We start from the raw sequence: 22,856 nt of genomic DNA on the forward strand, positions 1-22,856 counted from the left end.
GTTGGCACAAATTGCAGGAAGTAGTATTCTAGGCAATTCTATATTAGATGACGTATCCTTTAGGTCTTTATTTTAATTCTGGCAAAAAAAAAAACATTTAAAGTTCTGGTACAAGAAACTAAAACTACAGAAGAAGCAAAAGCCTTGTTCTGTGTGCCAGAAAAATGAGATCACGCAAAATGTGGGCCTTCTATTTCCACAAGGTTCCAGCAACCAACACCGGACGGGCGACACCTGAAGCCTATATTATACTCCTCATATGCCACAGGCGGAGAAAACATGAGGGTCTCCATTAACATTCTGGTCAGACTGTATGAGGTCCTCTGCCACATCACAGAGAACTCTTTAGTGGGTCCCCAACCGTAAAAGAGCAGTGAGGACTTTGCCTTACAGGATGGGCGCTATGAGACACCAGGTCGCTCCACCTGCGGTATCGCTTCAGCACCGCACCTTTAAAAAAGGTGAAGGAATGACCATCTCGTGATCAGTTTTGTACATTTTTGCTTATCCACAATGGATGAGTTTTGGATGTGCGCTCCGTGAGTTTTTTTTTCTTCCAACAGAATTCTGGAACAGGAGGACCAAGGTGATAAAACTCCGACCTTCTAAGGTTTTTTTTTTTTTTTATTTTCACAAACAGTGAACTGTAATGTAAATCATCATCTGCCAACGATTGAAATTCATTGTCCACAAAAGTATAACATAAAAACTATATACAAATATTATAAATACAATATATGCAACAATACACTATTGTTCATATGGAACTATGGCTATGCCTATTTTAATAGGAGACAGTTAGGAGACTTTGTACACACACGTGATGACGTCCATTTTTATTGTCTGCTAATTTTGCACTGGTGTAACACGGGCGCATTTCATCCCCTCCTTGGAGACCGTTCATTCGCTTCACGCCAATGACGTTATTTTGGGTTATCAGATCCAATCAGACCACAACAATTGGGCTGAAATGAGGCGCTGATATTACACTTATCAGAAACTGATCACTAGAGTATCAGAGAGATCAGAGAAGCCCACAATACACAAGGCAATGCTCCGTGCAGACAAAAATAATATTTCAGGGGAAACATCTACAGTGTTAAAAAAAAAAAAAAAAAAAAAAGTGAGTTGCGGTTATAGAATATAAAATAAATCTGGGCCGCATGCATTTATAGGAGTGACTGAAGGAGTCAGAATGTGACCTGTACACAAAGCGGCACGTGACCACATACAACATGTTACAATATGCTGCAGAATTCAAAGCCATGGATCTGTAAATGTGCGGTGTAATAATAAAGCCGGCAGCACATCAGATACAGAACTGTAAGTGTATACAGCGGGTCATGGGTGGGATGTACAGCAGATTCTGTGCAGATACAGGCCCAGAGCAGGAATCCAGAGCGGTTTCGCTGATGACCTGATCTGCAGGTTGGAGTGATATATAATTATATATGGGCACATGTCACTGGAAAAATCTTATTCTGAGTCATCTCTTTCAACATATATGTGATAACACGGCACATTAGCAGCTCTTTCCACCATGTCGCTCTGAATATTTTTGCATACTCTGACTATTATTATTATTTATTATTATAGCGCCATTTATTCCATGGCGCTTTACATGTGAGGAGGGGTATACATAATAAAAACAAGTACAATAATCTTAAACAATACAAGTCACAGCTGGTACAGGAGGAGAGAGGACCCTGCCCGCGAGGGCTCACAATCTACAAGGGATGGGTGAGAATACAGTAGGCGAGAGGACCCTGCCCGCGAGGGCTCACAATCTACAAGGGATGGGTGAGAATACAGTAGGCGAGAGGACCCTGCCCGCGAGGGCTCACAATCTACAAGGGATGGGTGAGAATACAGGAGGAGAGAGGACCCTGCCCGCGAGGGCTCACAATCTACAAGGGATGGGTGAGAATACAGTAGGCGAGAGGACCCTGCCCGCGAGGGCTCACAATCTACAAGGGATGGGTGAGAATACAGTAGGTGAGGGTAGAGATGGCCATGCAGCGGTTTGGTCTATAATAGATACGTATTCAAATATCACATATCATATATTTACATGTGGCCATATGCCACTTTATATATACAGGTGACATTCTGACTCTCCCATCTGCATTTCGCCCAGATTCCTTCTATGTTATATGACAGCAATCCTCTTTATAGGATTTTATAACTTTGCAGCCACAGATTCTCACTCATCCCTGCACCTTGGGAGATTAACATTTCAGGAGGTTTCCCCGGAAATGTTATTTTTGAGCTGGATTCACTTCTAAAGCTTTGGATTTAGAATACACATTTGGTTACGTTAGATCTGTGTGTAAAATTCCTTTAACCCGGAACCTTGCAACAATGTGACGCCAATTCTCCCACGTGTAGACATTGCTCCGGCCTCCCTGCTGTTTTATCGGATCCCATCCGACCTCTTCTGCCAAAGGTTTCCGGCACCGCTTACACAGCGATAGCCGCTACATTAGATGATGCATTATGACGTCTATATACAGGACTCAGATTGTCCTCCAGGACCTGTGCGACCACCAGCCCTGGTGGGACACAGAGGAGATGAGAAGAACAGCAGGAGCCACCAGGACAAGAATCTAGGAGCAATATATGCACATAGGAGAATATACATAAATTATTCCTATTTAAATTTGGGTGTTCCCAAGCTTTTAAAAAGTCCCTGTCTTTCCTGAATGCTCACCGGGTGAGGTTACAAAAGTTACCATATTTCTCATCTTGCCCACGTCTGTGTGGTTCCTCTGCTTTGATGCTGCTCATGGTTCCAGAGGATAGCATTAGTGTGTAAAGAACTGCAGCTACTCCCGATTTCTCTCCCCTCTGTGATATTGGCCACAATTCATCAAGACTAATGTTTTTTCACGCTGGTCTTCATGAGGTGGGGTGCTGAAGTCAGAGGCACCAGACTCCTTAAAAAATTTGGGACTTGAGTATGATTTGTGGCATAAGGTATCTCACAGTGCATCGTGAATTAGTTGAGCAGGTGTTGCCAACCTTAACGCCTTTTTGCAGAGATGGCTGAAACTTTGTCCAAACTTAGGTCCATGCCTAATGGTTTCTTTGGTTTTCCACATAAGGAAGCAGATTGTTCAGCACATAAATCCATCTCATGATAGTAAAGGACTTCGTTATACTAAGGAATCTCCCATTCTATACCATAGATGCCAGATTAAAGGAATTTCAGTGTAAACGTGTGTACTCTGTATACTTCAGTGCAGACAATAAAAATGTACAATATCATCTCACAATGGACCCTCCAAATCATCTGCCTGGACAGATGCTGATGTTTATATGCAGATGCCTTCATGCCTCGCCTCTAGGATATTTCTAGAACATAAGATTTTTAGGAGACTAAAAAATAAGTTATAAGCGGATTTTTAAATATCACTTTACATATGGAATAATTCCAATTAAAAAAGTAGGCATTTTATAAATCCGTCATATAACTTATCTTCTCATGACTTGTAATCAAAGCTTTTTTTTTTTAAATGGCAGTCAGCCTAACGAGCCACGAAAGGCGAGCCACCTACCAATACATCCGGGTGAGGGATTGCACATGACAGCCATCCTGTCCTCTGACCATTATCCAGCAGTTTACCTTCACGGCAAACACCAGTGATCACATAGCCCAGATTACCCCAACCCGTCAGGGCAAAATGGGTAAATTAATTATTTTGGAAAACTTTCCCTTCCATTTCCAAACATGATGGAAATTCAAAGTTGTAAACGGATTAGCAGAACACAACTCTGTAGACAAAGATGCAAATAGTGATTGACGCCGATAACCCGCGATCTCTGTCACACAAATATTTCATCCTTTTTGGGACTCGTCAGTGCAGAGTAGCCCACTAGCCGCCATTTTCCGGCATATAGAGGAGGCATGAAGACATCTGCATATATCTGTGCACTCGGTCTCATAACACCTCGTATTAAAGATGAGGATTCGTGGTCTGAGCGTCCGGTTTGTTACAGATCCAGTGTTTGTCCGAGTAGCACGAAGCGCTGGAGATGCGGCCGCTGTTCACCAGCACACAGCTCGAATAGCCAACGATCGAGAACCTGGACGGAGAGAAGAAAAAAAAAAAGTGAGAATGTAAAAAGTTCACAAATCCGTTCATCCCGTTATATTATGTGCACCTATGCTATATCTAAGGTACTTAACTGGCCTAAAAAAAAAAAAAAAAAAAAAAAGCAGGAAATGTCCCAATATCAATTATGGGAAGTTACACAAGAGGTAAGAATCTCTACACAGCCCCTAGAAATAACCAGGAACTGCACTTTTGGATGTCATTGTTGACAAGGAAAGCGAAGATTTTTTTTTTGTTTTAATTCACAAAATTTATTCCCCTCTGCTGAGGACCCCAGTAATCCACTGAGAGGGTCCCTTCTGAAGTGGAGCAACGGCCGTGCACACCGGCTCTGTAGGACTGGGGGGATACCTGCAGCCGTCCCACAGCGGTGGTGGTGCGCATGTGAGGCCATCGCCAAGTAAGGACAATTCGTTTAAGTTTTCAGGCTGTTTGCATGTGGATTCACATACAATGAACATTTTCTCCATTCAGTGCGAATAGGAGAAATCTGCTGATTATACTATATAGTGGAGAGTCCAGAGTGCACGACAGAAAATACACAATTGGACGTTAAGACCATGTTCACACGCAGCATTTTTTTTTTTCCTGCAGCCAAAACGCTAGTTTAAAAAAAATGCATTTTTTTCCCCAGCATTTTTGGTGGATTACGTGTGATTTGTCTACAGTACATATTTAATAAAGTTACATTTGTTCACCAAAGGCAGAAAAACTTGCTGGCTGAGGGATTGTTTTTTTTTGCACGGTCTCATTGCTTTCCATGGGTGAAAACAAAAACAGAAGTATGTGCATGAGATTTCTGAAATAATATTTGTCAACAGTAAAAAGGGAACAAAAAAAATGTTGCAAAACTGTTTCCCAGAGAAATAATATTTCCATAAATTAAAATCACCAACAATCTGGTTTCTATCATTCTGGGAAACGCCTCACATATCAATGACAGCAGGGTATCAGTTTCTTGGGAGGTTTCCTCTTACAGGAGCCTCTGGGGCGTCTGCTCAGTGTCGCTGGTTCCCAAGGAGCAGATTACAGAAATCCAACGTGTTTCAATGTTACCGACAGGTGATCGCACTTACAGGTCATTAAAGTTGGAGCCGTTCGTCCAGACCCACGGCTGAGTTTCGTTTTCTCTTCTTAGACCGATCCAGTGATCAGAGGAGCCTTTAAATCGGAGAATGAAGTCCTGAGGAATAAAAACCAAAAACCATCGTCAATCAGAGGCTTCTAGCAATTCTAGCATTTATTTTGCATTTTCTGTTTCTTCCAATTTTTCTGTCCCCATCGCCGTTATGAGGTCTTCTTTTTTTCCCCCAAAAGGACAATTTGTAGTTTAGAATGACACCATATAAAGTGCAGAAAAAAAAATTCCACCCCTCCAAAAATGCGATCTGATTCTTCAGGTTGGTACAATTACGGCAACACCGAATGTTAATGACAGAACTTCATTATTTTTTTTTTTTTTTTTTTTACATTCTGTATTCCACATAAATTAGAAAAAAAGAAGTGAGCAAATGAGTTGTGTCTGCAAAAATGGTACCAAAAACAAAATGATAAACAAAAAATGAATTCACAATCTCATTCATCACAACCTTCCCCAGGTTAAAAAACAAAAAAAAAAAGCTTTTTGTGAAGGCGATAATGTAGACCAAATGGCAATCCTCTTCCACAAAGGCAAAAAAAAAAAAAAAAAATCTCCGCTCACCCTTTATGGAAACAGGGAAAGTTTCTGGTGTGGAGAAGCCCGGAGTCTTGTCTCTTCCAGACATTGGATGAAGTCCAGCTTCTATCCATAAAATTAAATCCTTTATTTCATGATTAAATTATAGAGTTTAAGAACATAGCAGTCGTTCAAAACGCGTCCGGTGTCACCTCCTTACACCCCTTATCCCCCATCAGGTCTATGCCTAGGCATATTGTAGTGTTGCCAGGTCTATTTTAACCATGAAATAAAGGATTTGTTTTAAAGGATAGAAGCTGGACTCCCCTTACTTCACACAATACCCATTGGCTTGTGAAGTTGCACTTTTGGGGTCCCGGACCCCGGCATCCCACAGGTACCTACCAGCTCATGTGTCCAGTCTATAATTGCGAGAGACGCGTTCCTGGCGGCACAGAAGCTCTGGCTCTTCTCCCATTCACTAATATTTGTAGAGAAATAATAACATTTTCTCTTGTACCAGATCCAGTCGTCTTCACAGGGGTCACGGGAGACGGGTATTGTTTTGGGGTTGGGGGTTTGACATTTACCTGTGAAGAAAGACGTTACATATCGACCTTTCTAAAATCTTCTCTTACGAGAGCGCTCTTCATTGCAGCAATGGACGATCCTGTCACGATTTCCACTCTGTTTCTGTCTTTGTTAAATTGTATCGGGGTTGTCAGTCTGTGCTGCAATCACCTGTGTTCATTTTCCTCAATTAGGTTTTTACTTAAGCAAGATAATTCCTTCCCCCAGTCTCAATCGTACACTTGCTGTTGCCTGTGGAACATTGATCCCTCTGTACTCTGTGCCTGACCCAGCTTGACTTCTCTTACCGGACTCTGACCCTTTGCTTGTGACCTGACCTCGGCTTGTGTATTGGACTTAAGGTACCTTCACACTGAGCAACTTTAGAACGATAACAATAGCGATCCGTGACGTTGCAGCGTCCTGGATAGCGATATCGTTGTGTTTGACACGCAGCAGCGATCTGGATCCTGCTGTCACATCGTTGGTCGGAGCTAGAAGGCCAGAACTTTATTTTGTCGCTGGATCACCCGCTGAATCGGTGTGTGTGACGCCGATTCAGCAATGTCTTCACTGGTAACCAGGGTAAATATCGGGTTACTAAGCGCAGGGCCGCGGTTATTAACCCGATATTTACCCTGGATACCAGTGTAAATGTAAAAAAAACCAAAACACTACATACTTACATTCCGGTGTCTGTCGCGTCCCCGGGCGTTCTGCTTCCCTGCACTGTGTCAGCGCCGGCTGGCCGTAAAGCAGAGCACAGCGGTGACCTCACCGCTCTGCTTTACGGCCGGCAAGCGAGTATTTTTAACCATTATTTTGTTTCATTCTCGGAAATCGAGGCAGGGACGAAGACCTCCATCTTTCTTAACAAAAAAAAGAATCCGCCAGCTACCGACTATGAGGAAAGTCAAATATACTCAGCCTCTGCCGGCTGATATTTTTCCTGATTATATTGGGAGATTTATTGTGGTTTACTTGGATGAGATTCTAATTTTCTCACCTGACCTGGACTCACATCATAAACATGTCTGTTTGGTTTTGCAAAGGTTGGGGGATAATTGGTTGTTTGCTAAAAATGGAAAAAAATGTACCTTTTCTGTTTAAGAAATATCTTTATTTGGGTTTCATTGTGTCAGCCTCTGGGTTTAAGAAGGATCCAGGGAAAGTTCAGACAATCGTTGATTGGGTTCAACCCAGCGATCTAAAGGCTCTGCAGCGCTTTTTATGGTTCGCAAATTACAGAAATTTTATTACAGGATTTTCTCAGATCGTCAAGCCTCTTATGGACCTCACTCGTAAAGGGGCAGAGATGAAGGTTTGGTCGTCGGAAGCGGTTGAGGCTTTTGAAAATTTAAAGTAATGTTTTATGTCTGCTCCTGTTCTTGTGCAACCGGACCTCCAGAGGCCGTTCTTTGTGGGAGGTAGATGCTTCTGAGGTCGGGGTGGTGGCTGTGTTGTCTCAAGGTCCTGAGACTTTAACCTGAAACCATGTGCCTTCTCTAAAAAAAAAAAAAATGTTCTCCTGCTGAGAGAAACTATGATGTGGGTAATCGGGAGTTTCTTGCCGTCAAGTTGGCCTTTGAAGAGTGGAGCCATGCTACCAATGGTTTTCTTGGTGACTGTGGTCCCAGCTACCTTGAGATCATTAACAAGTTCCCCCCATATAGTTTTAGGCCGGCGTCACACTTGCGAGTTTTACGGACGTAAGCGCGCAGAAACTACGTCCGTAAAACTCGCAAAAAATACGGCACAATTATTCTCTATGCCCCTGCTCCTATCTGCCGTATTTTACTGATCAGTATTATACGGCTTTCTACGGCCGTACAAAAAAAAAAAAAAAAAAAAAAAAAAAAAAAAAAAAAAAAATCGCAGCATGCTGCGTTTGTCACCGTACTGCGCAAGAAATACGCCAATGAAAGTTTATGGAAGCGTGAAAAAGCTCCCAGGCTTTCTAGGAAAGTTCCCACGATCTATGAACATCCAGCAGAGGGCGCCTCACCGCAAATGAAGCTAAATATAGATCATTGATCTATATTTAGACTCATTCCCCGGGGTTTTGCAGCGAGGAGCAGCCTGCATTAGCAAAGCTCCTTGCTGCAAAATGTTTTAACCCCTTCAGAAGGATTTACATCGTTGGACGTTACAGATCTGCGGAGGGTAAGTATATTGTTGGTTTATTATGTTTTTTCTTTCACAGAACGAGGGTCTTCAGTGACTGGATTGGGCGTAGAATAAAATACTCCAACAACCATTGTTTTTATTTCATTAAAATAATTTTAAATAATGTGTTTGTTTTATTTAACCCTTTAATACAATTGGATTAATAATGGATAGGTGTCATAATTGACGTCTCTCCATTATTAATTAGGCTTAATGTCACCTTACAATAGCAAGGTGGCATTAATCCTTCATTACCCCATATCCCACCGCTACACGGGAATGGGAAGAGAGTGGCCAAGTGCCAGAATAGGCGCATCTTCCAGATGTATATAACCATAATCCTCAAGGGTGTATACCAAGCAGAGGATAAGAAGTGAAATGAACAGTAGGTAAGGTTTAAAAATATACCATTTATTAATACACATTTAAAAGGCAAAAGAAGCGGGAAGGGAAGGGGGAGGGGAACTGGACCAAGGGGATATATAAAAGAAAAAAAGACATCTTCCAGATGTGCCTTTTCTGGGGTGGCTGGGGGCAGATATTTTTAGCCAGGGGGGGGGGGGGGGCCAATAACCGTGGACCCTCTCCAGGCTATTAATATCTGCCCTCAGTCACTGGCTTTACTACTCTGGCGGAGAAAATTGCGCGGGAGCCCACGCCAATTTTTCCCGCCATTTAACCCTTTATTTTAAGAGCTAGAACGGCCAAATTTTGCAGATACACACTACTGACATTAGTAGTGTGGAATCTGCAAAAAAAATGGAGAGAAGACATGGTTTACTGTATGTAAACCATGTCTCAAATCATGTCGGGTTTTAGGAAGGAGAAAGAAAAAGCCGGTAATTGAATTACCGGCTTTCAAGCTGTATAGCGCTGGAATAAATATTAATATATATACATATATGTGTCTACTGACATTATATATATATAGATATATATAGACAGTATATATATATTTTCTTTTCTTTTTGGGACACATGGATCACTTCTATAGCGGTATGTTGGTTTTGCAAGCCTGCGAGAAAACCACGCAGTACGGATGCCATACGGATTACATACGGAGGATGCCATGCGCAAAAAAACGCTGACACACCCTGCCTACGGAGGAGCTACGGACCACTATTTTCGGGACTTTTCAGCGTATTACGGCCGTAATATACGGACCGTATTGTTTTACGCTGTGTGTGACGCCGGCCTTAGGCTGATCTCTCATCTTCCTCGTGATCAAGGATACCCCACGAGGTGAGATTTTGCATGGTGCCCCAGATCGATGTCGCTTGACAGTCATTTTGTATTTCTTCCCTTTTCTTACTATTGCATCAACAGTTGTCTCCTTCTCCCCCCAGCGTCATTACTTATGGTTTTGTAGCCCTTTCCAGCTTTGTGCAGGTCTAGGATCTTGTCTCTGACATCCTTATAAAGCTCTTTGGTCTTGCCCATGTTGTAGAGGTTAGAGTCTGATTAATTGAGTCTGTAGACAGGAGTCTTTTATAAAGGGGACTATGTAAGACAGGTGCCTTTAATGCAAGTAACGAGTTGATTAGGAGCGTCTAACTGGTCGGTAGGAGCCAGAACTCTTAATGGTTGGTAGGGGATCAAATACTTATTTCTCATTACAAAAAGCAAATAAATTTATACAATGTGATTTTCTGTATTTTATTTTTGATATTCTCTCTCTCTCAATGTGAAAATTAAGCTACCCTTAAAATTATAGACTGTTCATGTCATTGTCAGTGGGCAAACTTACAAAATCAGCAAGGGATCAAATACTTATTTCCTCCATGTCGACATATTAACCCTCCGTGTATCAGACCCAGGAAACCTGCCCGAGTCACAGGGGAAAAGAGGCGTATCGGGGACCAGAATATTACAAAGTGACAGAGCAGTGACCGCACACTACCCGGTAATCATTGCCGTCTCTCCCGCCACCCATCTTCAGTGTAACATGATGTCAGGATTCTTCTACCAGGACATGAGACTTACCTCTATCACCTACAGTACCTACAGCGACCAACACACAGATGGGGACGACTGCAATGAATACAGATATCAGGGCTGTGAGTAGAACCATCGTCGTCTTCTTTTTGCTTCCTAAAAATAAAAAATAAAAAACACTTATGTCATTGTTACTAAACCCTAATACACGATAGATGGCTGTCGGACACGTCCGCTGACTCTTCCACACAGGAGCTCATGTTCTCCCTAGACTGCTCCGCCAACGCCTCTGTCGTAGAACAAAAGTAAAAAGTTGCCGAAATCAGACAAACCGGACCGTTTGTTGTATTTGTTGACTTTTTTTGCGCCAAATTCTTCAAGAAGGAGAGTGGGGATGAGGGAGGGAGAAGGCGCCAGGGACCTGACTGACCAGTGTCCTGTGCGGCTCAGTTCCCCCAACTTTTAAAGTGTTTTTGTTAAACATTGCAGCATTTCAGAGTCAAAAGTGCCTAGTTGAGATCATAAACCCAGTGCCTAATAAGTATCATAAAAATATAATTTGGCCTGCACTCTAAATTTAGATCAGGGTGCTGGTGAGATAGACCATAAGGTCTAGTATCAGTATTCTTGAAATCCACCGCACTCTCTATGTGGAATATGTTCGAAACAAAAGAATTTTTTTAAATTTGCTAATTTATTCAAGTGGAAACAGAAATCAATCAAGTATATCAGATCAAATAATAGGCAGTTATTAAAAAATTGTACAAGCGACTCAGTGTGATTTCGACCCTCCCGGGTCTTACTCTAAGGCCGCACTTAGTCCAGGATTTGTGAATAGCTCATATGGTAGAGAGGATGTTGTCCCTGTAGTGTCAAGGGGCAGGTACAGTCTCTTTGATATCAAGTACGGCCTAAGGCTGTGTGCACACGATGCAGATTTGGTGCAGAATTTTCTGCATAAAATCTGCACTAAATCTGCATCTCCTGGCAGAATCCGCAGGTGCGGTTTTTGTGCAGATTTTATCAATGGATTTCTATTATGGAGGGGTGCAGAAACGCTGCAGAACTGCACAAAAGAAGTGACATGCACTTCTTTGAAATCTGCAGCGTTTCTGCGCAGATTTTTCTGCACAGCTTTTTTTTTCCCCCATATTGATTTACATTGTACTGAATCACAGTGCAGTTCTGCAGCGTTTCTGCTGCAGAAAAATCTGCTGCAGTTCTGCACTAAATCTGCATCGTGTGCACATACCTTAATAGTTGATCTGTTTCGGGGGTATGACCTGATTTAGGGATAGCAGCGGCGCGTCAGCGTCTTGCTGATGTTTGCATATGTGATTTAAACAATAGGTTGGTGAGTCTCTGGATGCAACCTTATTTGAAGGTGCCAGCGTATCAGCCTTAGGGCCCCTTTCCACTTGTGAGAAAAACGGACGAGTTCAATCCGAAAAAAAAAAAAAAAAAAAAAAAAAAAAAATCGGATTGCACTCGGACCAATGTTAATCAATAGGTGACATTCCATTTGCGATTTTTTTCTCAGCCGAAATCGGACTGAGAAAAAAAAAACAAAACGCAGCATGCTGCGTATTGCTGCGATTCTCGGACGAGACTCGCCAATGCAAGTCAATGGGTGCAAGAAAAAAAAACGCACAGCACTCGCACCATGCGTATGCCATCCGTTTTAAACGGATAGAAGATTCAGAATTAAGCACAAAAGAGTAAAATGATCCCATGACAGGAAGTGACATACAGGGAAGTGTTGGCAGGCTCCCCTACAACACATGTCAGTAATCACTGCTCGTGATACACCTCCACGGAGTGGAAAGTTATTCTGTGTTTGCCATGTCTCATAATTAACGTGCAGATGCTCTTGGTGTTAGTACAGGAGCGCCCCGAACTTTGGGATCCTCAAGATTCTAATTACCAAAACAGACTTGTGAGGGATGCCTCCTGGACTTACATTTGCCGGCAATTATTTCCTAATTATGCTGAGAGCCCCCCAGATGTCCAAATTAGGCTGAGTAAGTAAAAACGTATATATATATATATACACATATACACACATATTATAAATTTGTTAGTGTGTGTGTGTGTATATATATATATATATATACATACACACAGTGTGTGTGTGTGTGTGTGTGTGTGTGTGTGTGTGTGTGTGTGTGTGTGTGTGTGTGTGTGTGTGTGTGTGTATATATATATATATATATATATATATATATATATATATATATATATATATATATATACACACATACATACACACACTAGATGGTGTCCTGATTCTAACGTGTTGGGTATTCTAGAATGTGTAGGTAGTATATAGCAGAGGCCACGTAATAGCATACCATATAGTATATAACATAACCAATGTAGTATATAGTATTATATAGGCCAGCCACGTAGTATAAAGGGCAGCCACGTTTTTTGGCAAATGTGGGCAGTATAGTCCATTGCAAACAATACTTTAAATAAAAAGTCATTATCTACTCGCCCTCCGGCGTCCTGCGTATCCAAGGCAGGCGTTTAGCGATGGACGGTGCGACGCGGCGGTCTGAAGAGTGCACTTTGGTCTTGACAGATGATGACGTGCGAGAGCAAGACCACTACATCATCATCTTGCGAGATTGCAATGCATGGTCCATAGCCTCGCCACCAGTGTTCAAGCCGTTGGAGTGTGAATATAGAATTCATATTTTTGAAAATTCTTATTTTTCAAATTATATATTTTATCTATTTCTGCTGCCTATGCAGCCTGACTTTGAAAAATTGTGTCACACAGGGTTAATAGCAGCGTTAATGTATTGCGTAACAGCGTGGCATAACGCGGTCCGTTAATGCTGCAATTAATCCTGTTTCACCATTGACTGTAGGGGATTATGGAAGGTACACTGACTGCTGTGCAGTAAGCATCGCACATTTTTGATCCGGCCTCTGCACGTTGCTGATTGTTCCTTGGCATTTGTCCCAAACCAATCATCGATGTTGCTTTCCTGGACAAACAACCAATGTGATTTTTCAGACAGACAGACTGAACGTACCCTTAACCAATTGTGTTTGTGTATATATAATGTGTATATATATATATTTTTTTTTTTTTTGTGATTATGGCCTTCATAGTAGTAATTATTGCATGTGTAAAGGTTTTGGCTGTCTTTATCTTTTGCAGTGAATAATGTTAACCCGGAGACGGAGGAGCTGCCGGGATCAATACGGAGAGAGCGCCAATTACGTCAGCAAAGTGGTTCGGGGGCTATCAAAAAAAGGCCATATCTGTATATGAGTCAATTAAACTTATTATCACGCATCATTGACCTAAGACCGTAAGTACACTATACTCTCGAGTATAATCCGTGTCTGCATTTTCATCATCATCCCTGTCCTGCTATGCGTGGCTAACCACGTTCTGTCCTGGTGTGTGGCTCCCCTTGTCGGGTCCTGGTATGCGAGTCTCACACTGTTGTATGCATGGCTCTTCTGGGCCCGCCTTGCTCAGCTACCCACCCTTAACATGTTTGTAGGCATGGCTCACATTACCCCCCTTCCCATCATACTCACCCTCTGTTGCTGCCTCTCCATCCCTGCATCTCCATTGTCTGGCGTTGGTTGCTCTCCCATGCGGTCACGTGTTACCCCTCATTAAGGTTAGGATTATGCACTCCACGCCTATAGGAGTGGAGATGTATCCATATTTAGTACCTTAATAAGCGTTAACACGTGACGGCTAAGCCCAAGAGCAGAGAGATGGTGGCGGTGTGAAAAGGGAGATGCATCGACAGAGGTTTAGTATGATGTATTGTGCAAGTCATCTCCTGATGCTGCTATGGCGTTGCCCTTCACCCGCCAGCATTGGTTCAAATTGTCTTGTGTATAATCCAAGGGTGAGGTTTTGTTGCTCCTCCAATTTGAAGAGAATCTTGGCTTTGACACGAGTATATATGCTTCTTGTTGGTATGGGCAATCGATAAATTAATGACACAAATTCCTAGTGGTCTTGCCAAAATATCTTAACCTAAAAATTTCTTGATATCTAGAACCGAATCTAACATTCGAGAAACAGACACCGGCTCGGAGGCTGAGGCAGGGACATCACAACATGAAGAACGACGGCCATGGGAAGATGTCGTCCCTGGAGCATCAGCGGAGGAAGGTCCTGACGCACCAAACACTACAGAGGATGCTGAACAGCAGGAAGAGCAGGCCAGGAGCAGCAGTCCAACATTGCCTCTATATAGCTCCCCCCAGGCATCTATACCACAGCGAATGCGACGAAGGAGAGAAGCACACAATCTAGGGACAAGGAGGGAGATTGATAGACGTGTAATGGATTATATTGGTCGCACCATTAGTGATGATGGAGAGGAGGCATTTTGTCGGAGCTTGGCCCAACATCTTCGCCGAATCCCAATTGATTTAAGGCTAAATACAAAAACATGTATAATGCACCTCATACATGCTGCAACACCACCACAAAATCCTCGTGACATATTTCAAATAATTGAAAGACAACACCAACTGTCTGAATGCCCCAATGCATCCAGTTCTGCCGCTGATCATGGCCATGCTACTGGTGAGTCACAAGAATCAGCTATCAGTAGGCCAACTAATGACTCTGGGCGTCCATCTTCGTCTGAAATTTCAACACAATCGTGGCAACGTCACATGAGTGTGGAAGGTCAATTTGGACAGGAGCATGGCAACATAGGCCAACCGCCTCCTTTTGTTGGGTATTCAAACCACACCATCACCAATATTCCAACCACAAATACTCTGCAAGCATGGCCACCATACCCAAGACATTATGGTCATCAAGGCCAATATGGGCCTCAGAATAGGGCAGCAAATGTAGTTGGCCAGGGTGAAGGGTGGGTTCCTCGGGGTCCACACCAACATTCAAATATTGCACAACACAGCAATATATTTCACCATCCACAAACACAAGAGGCTGCTTTCTATTCTCAGGGACAACTTGAATATGTTCCCAGTCATCACCAACCAATCCAAACCCAGAACAACCCACCACCAGCAATAACTCAAAATCCCACACATCAGCAAAGCACTGTCCCCGAAAACTGCAGCATTAACATTTCGACATCTTCACCAACAACATCCCATCAGTCTTTTATTGATTTGTAATGTTTGGAACTGTTTACATTGTTTTGTTTTTCCAACGTTGGCTATTTGAAACTTTTGCCAAAAGGAAGCATTGTTATTTATGTTTATTTTGCAAATTAAAAGCAAATATTGGTTTACCAACAAGATGTGTTTATTCTTTATCAAAAAATGTAGCAATTGTAATGCTAAACAATAATTACAGTATATACTCGAGTATAAGGCGACCCAAGAATAAGTCAACCCACATACATTGACCAATTTTAACGAAAATACTCTTCAGCCACTATCATGTAAGGACTTGTTTCCCAACCTGAAGCTGGAAGGATCCTTGGAAGTGGACCACACATTTGCTTGTGATTAATACTCAAAACCATTATGTAAGAAAATAATATTCGACAATCTTAATTTCTTACATTATCCACAATGTCCATCTTTCCAAATCTTAATTGCCTGTCAAGTGACAACCAGACTGAAAATATTCAAACTTGTCTCAAAAAATTGCATAATAAAAAGGTTGTGGTTTGTTTTAAGCCATTGCCAATATACTTACTGTGGGTGTTGGCTGCGTGGAATGGCGTGTCCCAGAGTCGCTGATGGAGGAGCCATGAGTGGAGCATTGATGAAGGCTGGGACTCGGGGGGGTGTTTTAAACTGGCTCACGCTTATTATCAGCTGTATGGCCAACACACATTGAGGATTACTCCTAGCTACAAAGAAAGCCTCCATCATATGCTCCGTAACATTTAGGGAATGAGAGGTACCACCATGGGCAAATAACTGGTTTTTTGAATGCTTATGGCCATGTTAAATTTTGCCAGCAATGACACCAACACCAAGGGCCATTTTTAACACGCAAAACCAGAGTATTGTGACATTAGTAAAAAGCTAATGGTTGCTTTTACGTAACACATGATGGGTCTAGCCACAGTCAGGAAGCCAATACCTAACATCATTGACCCACACATTCACACAATGTTCCTTGGCCTACAACCACTCCACATCACTATTGAAGACAAACATCACAAACACCAACCTGACCATCAACAGCAAATCATTTTTTGGTTGATTTGTAATGTTTGTTATTTGGTAAATTAACAAGTATTTGCAAAGTATGGCACCTTTTCATTTCGTAATAAATGATGGCTAATTTGGTTTTGTATGTTTGTCGATTGAAACACTTTTTATTTTGGGTTAAACACAAACATTATATTGTCAAAGCCAAACAATTTGGTGTGCCAAATTGAAGCCAAAATGTTAATTTTTTGAACAAACAATGAAGAAAACAGAATTGCAAACAATCATATTACAACATTATCTTGGTAGGGTATTGCTCCCTCCAGCGATACAAAATAATTTGCAAACAAATTTCGGACTCTGAGGCCTGACAGCTGTGTGCGTATGGGCAAAGTGTCGACGATTGATTGTTGATCCTAAAACGCCATCCTGACACACAGACATCATGTTGATGGGTAAAGTTGTGTAGTATGACACATGCCTTTACTACTATGTCAACATTGTTTGGGCTTAACTGGAAGGCACTGTGCAAGACACGCCATTTAGCTGTCAAGATGCCAAATGCACACTCCACCAGACGACGTGCACGAGTTAATCGATAGTTAAAAATGCGACCCACGTCTGTTCAGACCCCGTCGCGGATAAGGCCTCATCACATTCTGTGTTAGCTGAAATGCCTCATCACCAACTACAACATATGGCATTGGTTCACCCCCAGAAGAAGGAAGACTCCTTGGGGGTGGCACACCCAAATCATTGTCCTTCAGCCGCCGAACCATAATGGAAGAACTGAAGATTCGAGAATCTCCAGTTCTTCCATAGGCCCCTATATCTAGAATTATAAAGTTGTAGTTGCTGTCAACTAAGGCCAACAAGACAACTGAAAAATAACCCTTATAATTGTAGTATAGGGACCCAGAGTTCGGCGGCTTCTTGACCCGGATGTGCTTCCCATCTAGGGCACCTAGACAATTAGGAAAGTGGCACGTGTTGTAGATGCCATTAGCAATACGTTCCCAATCTTCGGTTGTGGGCTCAGGCATCACTTTGTTCTTTAGGGCAATCCATATTTGTGAGCATGTGTGCTTCACTATATTTGATATTGTTGGTATGCCCAGAAGAAACTCTAGATGGAGGGAAGCATAGGATTGTCCCGTTGACAAAAACCTAGAAATGGAAATGAAAAAATAAAAAAAAATGAAAGCTCAAATTGATGTACGGTATATCACACCATGTTGAAAGACAATAGAGTTACACGCCTAAGCAAAAGTAAAAATGTAAGACACATACAAAACAAAACTTTACCCATACACATAACCCTAACCCTACCCCTAAACAATAAGTATAGGTACGGGTAGTGTTAGGTTTTAGGGGTACAACCAAACAGTGGCTTAACCACACATGTGTTTTTGTCGTACTGTGGACAAATGTGTCCAATTTTGGGGTAACATTTCTCATGTTACCCCTTGATGAATTTTAAAAAATGGTATCACTTAGTTAAATGTTGGCATGAAATACATTTTTTTTTTTTGGGTGTAGCATAGCTCAACCTTGAGGGGTGGTGGCTTTTGAATGGTGTAACATTTATGTGTTTTATAGCATATAGACCTGTTATAAAGGGACAATTTGATGGTTTAAATATAAACATTAAAATTTTATGCCAGTATGTGATTGTAAAAGAAAATTATACCTTAACGTTAACATGAGACGTTCTTCTGCAGAAATGCAGCGACGAAAACTGGTATTTTTAAAAGTGATGGCTGGACGAAGCTGGGCAAGAAGAAAGTCAAAGGCCTCAAGTGACATCCTTGTGTAGGCATAAAATTTATCCATTTGCATCCGCATACGTTGATATAGGCGGGCAAAATGTCCTTTTCTCGGACGCTGGGTGAGGAGAGGATGCACCCAAAATCGATGCCGCCTACTCGGAGCACCAACAAGGGGATATCCCACTCCATATTCCCGGGATAACAACCAGTTAAAAAGGAGCTCCTCAGTAGGGTCCAGACTAAGATTTCTTGCAGACATGCTTGATTGTGCTTTCTAAGAAAAGACAACCACCAAAAAACACAACAACCAATCACACATGTTGCTAAATGCCTTTATATAGGGATAGCACACATGATTTATGATTGCTTGTGAATTTTAGCTCCGTTTTAAACGGATTGCATACGGATGTCAAAAACGGATTATGCGATAAAAAAAAAAAAAAAAAAAAAAATCGCATTGCACACGCATTACACTCGCACACGTTACATCCGTTTTTTCGGTCCGTAATTCGGACCGTTTTTTTCTCACTTAAGTGGAAAGGGGCCTTTAAACTGGTGGTAGGTTGGTGTATGTAGCTTAATGGATATGGGGGATAAGTGGATGGGGGATAGCGCTCCTGCGTCCTGTGGGAAGGCCTTCCCACTAAGGGTTTTAAGCCTACATGTTCACCAGCAAGACGCTGATGCGCCGCCGTTACCCCTCTGTAAGGCTTTATCCAGAGACGGCATATCCATTAAGCTACATACACCAACCTACCACCAGTTTAAGGCTGATACGCTGGCACCTTTAAATAAGGTTGTATCCAAAGACGCACCAACCTATTGTTTAAATCACATATGCAAACATCAGCAAGACGCTGACGCGCCGCTGCTATCCCTAAATCTGGTCATATCCAGAAACAGATCAACTATTAGGCCGTACTTGATATCAAAGACTGTACCTGCCCCTTGACACTACAGGGACAACATCATCTCTACCATATGAGCTATTCACAAATCCTGGACTAAGTGTGACCTTAGAGTAAGACCTGGGAGGGTCGAAACGTCGAAATCACACGGAGTCGCTTGTACAATTTTTTAATAACTGCCTATTATTTGATCTGATATACTTGATTGATTTCTGTTTCCACTTGAATAAATTAGCAAATTTCAAAAAATTCTTTTGTTTCTAAGATATTCCACATAGGGAGTGCGGTGGATTTAGGGAGTGCGGTGGATTTCAATAATACTAATATATGCATCAGTCACCAGGTTCCCCTTAAAGTAACTATCGCACTAGTACCCCGCACACAGTCCCCTGTACGGTCAACTGCGCCTCCTCTTACTGCTCCGCACCGGCCATCTTCACATTAGACCTAGGTGTGTCCTGGCCTAGAGTACGTGTCATAAGATTGCAACGTACGTCGTGCAAGGGTCAGAAGTCGCTGGGGTTTCAGTGTGCAGTAGTGGTAAAACCGTGCGCAATTTGGTGAATTCGATTCTCATCAGATCTGCTCAGTTTAACCCCTTAGTGATGGAGCCAAATTTTTTAAATCTGACCAGTGTCACTTTATGTGGTAATAACTCTGCAACACTTCAACAAATCCCAGTGATTTTGAGATTGTTTTTTTGTGACACATTATACTTTATGATAATGGTAAATTTAGGTCAATATGTTGTGTTTATTTATAAAAAACAAAAATATCAAAAATGTGAGAAACATTTTGAAAAATTAGCAATTTTCAAACTTTGAATGATTATCCCTTTAATCCAGATGGTCATACCACAGCAAACATTAATAAATAACATTTCCCACATGTCTGCTTTACATCAGCATCATTTGTAAAATGTTATTTTATTATGTTAGCAATTTAGGAGGATTAAAAATGTAGCAGTAATTTTTAATTTTTTCAAGGAAATTTACAACATTTATTTTTTTAGGGACTTAAATGTGGCACCCCTAGGGGTATTTGCCACAAAAATAGTTACTGACAGTAAGTACAAATACTAAAATAGCAAGACTGCACTACCACCTCCGGCCAGAAGGGGGAGCTCCAGAGACTCCCCTTGATCCATTCTGGTCTGAGAGAAGAAATGGCAGTTGGGCTAAGGAGCTGAAAGTGAGAGGTCATACAGTTGGATCTCTAACAGCCCTGTGACTGTTACCAGGCCTAAATCACCGGCCTGAGGAGAAGAGGGATAGAGAAAAAGGACATTGTGAGAACCGGGTAGCATTAATCACTACCCAGAACAGGCGCAAAGACGGATACCGGATCCGTGGCTGTATTCATTATATATAATACAGCAACCGGAAAAACGTGAGGTGATATCAGCTTCACTAGGGCCGGACGCAGCAACAGACACAGAGTTCAGCGGTACTCCCAGAGGGGGTAAACCGATAAAAGGACTCGGGTTGCCCGTCGAACCAGGACCCGGAGGGAACAGATTGGGCCGGCAGCCAGTTCACATACAGCAGCAGGGCCACACAGAAATTGCGCACAATAAGAGGCGAAGACCCCGGCAGGGTCAAAGTAACTCAGAGTTCCCATACAGACTCCGGTGACAGGACTGGTTGTAAATCCTTTTATGTTAAAGTAAACTGGTTAAACGTTTCAGTGCCTCAGTCTTTCATTTGGACAATAGCCATCTATCCAGGATCGGGATCGTCACCGCTGGGAGAACCTGCTGCTGATCAAGTAAGTGCCTGTCCCCTCATGATACCCCTTACACTGTGCATTGCCTGAGGCCACAGCACCGGGTCAAGCCACCCGTGACATCCCCCTCAAGAGACAGACTCCATTGGTCCGGTGCTGGGTATCCCGGTCTCCTGGGCGTCACAAACAGGATCTAGCCAGCCCGTATACCGGGTATTGTGTGCCGTGATTGGAGCCCAAAACTGTGAAAACTGGGATGAAAAATCTTGAAAATTGACTTTATTAAAGAAAAATCCATTCCCCATTGAAAACTATTGAAAGTGACTTTTCCCCATTGGTTATAATGGAGTAAAGATGGCCGCCATCCCCTGAGGTAATCACTTCATAACCGTTAGGCACGAGACTGTTAATTGAGCTACGCCATCACCTGAGCCCCAGTCTAACTGAAAAACTTCAGAATCCGCCATTACAGAGCGCGGTGGGTGGGAGCAGCAGGGGGCGTGTCATTGTGGGCGGCACCAAGCTGAGCGCTCTGACATCAGAGCAAGGGGAAAAAAAAAAAAAAAAAAAAAAAAATAAAATAAAAAAATCGATCCTGCTGCACAGCGGAACGAATCTACACTATCCCGACGGAAGGGTCCGGATTAACTAAGGGGGCACAGTATGTCGCAGCACGGAGACGCCGCAGCACTCGGCAATGCTAATGCAGCTGAAAGACAGAGTGTCAATAGAGAGTCCGGTAGCGCAGCGGTGCAAGGAGTGGCGCCCATCATGCCGGTGCTGATGCCATATACCCCGGGTGGCCCATGGCTTCCAATGTATGAAGGTGAGCCTAATACCCTTGACGATTTCAGAGAAAAGATGCTGGCCCATTTTGACATGTTCCCTGTGGGTGAAGTTCAGCGTGTTAGTCTCCTGATGATGCAGTTAAGTGGCCATGCTAAGCGAGAAGTCACAGCATGGGCAGCTGATCTAAAAGGCACTGTTGAACGCATATTTGCTGGATTAAAAGCTACATTTGAAACCACGGACAGCAGTAAAGCTAAAATACGATTCTTTAGTTGCAAACAAAAAGTTAATGAGGGCGTGAGAGACTTTGCCTTAAACCTGCAGGAAGCCCTTAAATCACTTACACTGGCTGAACCCATTTTTAACACCGGAGCGGATAAACTGCTAAGAGATCAATTTATTGAGGGACTCTACACCCCTTCTCACCGGGGGCATGTGAGCATGCTTGTTTTTAAGAACCCTGAATTGACATTTGCCCAATTAAAGGAGAGCGCTATACGTCTCCAGCTGGCAGAGGCACCTCGGGATCAGGATCCTGCGCAACCCATGGCAGAGGCACCTCAACAACAGGGAGTGCCAGTGACCTCAGCTATGTCTGGGGCCATTGCTAAGCCCCTGGGGCCCAGTACTAATGAGGCTCTTCAACAAAAGCTTGACTCTTTAGCTGATGTTGTTGCTTCAATGGCTAAAACCATGCAGGAGATGAGAGGACACAAGATGGAGTTGGCAAACTGTAGAGAGGATGTTCCATGGATGAGACCCCGGAGATACCCGACATGGAGAGGACGACCCCGCGACCGCTACCAACCGGATGGACAGCCCATTTGCCGCCGTTGCCAGCAGCCGGGCCACTTTGCACGAGATTGTGATTTAAACGGGAATCCCCTGGGAATGCGGGCCGCTTCGCAGGAATGAACTTTCAAGGCCCAACACCCTGGCACGACAGGTACATCGGAGGACGACCCATTATCCCTATCGTGCTGGACGGAATTCCCCTGAACGCTTTGCTGGACACAGGTTCCCAGATTTCATCTATACCGTATATCCTTTATAAGAGGTACTGGGCTGATGCAGATATTGATAAAGGGCC

General features: G+C 42.8%; 2 protein-coding genes across 2 annotated transcripts in view; one reads left to right on the forward strand and one right to left on the reverse strand.

Annotated features, from left to right (window-relative positions):
• Positions 1–631: 631 nt before the first annotated feature.
• LOC138666026 (C-type lectin domain family 2 member B-like) overlaps positions 632–22,856 on the reverse strand; it is a 51,922-nt gene continuing 29,697 nt past the window's right edge. The window contains exons 3-6 of the mRNA XM_069754089.1: positions 10,492–10,599; positions 6,178–6,362; positions 5,192–5,298; positions 632–4,086 (exon numbers count right to left, since the gene is read on the reverse strand). Coding sequence (XP_069610190.1) covers positions 3,957–4,086; positions 5,192–5,298; positions 6,178–6,362; positions 10,492–10,599 — 530 coding nt within the window. The 3' untranslated portion in view covers positions 632–3,956. The remainder of the gene's footprint in view (positions 4,087–5,191; positions 5,299–6,177; positions 6,363–10,491; positions 10,600–22,856) is intronic.
• LOC138667907 (uncharacterized) lies at positions 12,979–15,700 on the forward strand. Its single transcript, XM_069755979.1, has 3 exons — positions 12,979–13,123; positions 13,616–13,769; positions 14,481–15,700. The coding sequence occupies exons 1-3, from the start codon at positions 12,979–12,981 to the stop codon at positions 15,580–15,582; spliced, it is 1,401 nt and encodes a 466-aa protein (XP_069612080.1). The 3' UTR covers positions 15,583–15,700.

The sequence above is a fragment of the Ranitomeya imitator genome, chromosome 2, assembly GCF_032444005.1.
Source record: "Ranitomeya imitator isolate aRanImi1 chromosome 2, aRanImi1.pri, whole genome shotgun sequence".
Classification (NCBI taxonomy): Eukaryota; Metazoa; Chordata; class Amphibia; order Anura; family Dendrobatidae; genus Ranitomeya; species Ranitomeya imitator.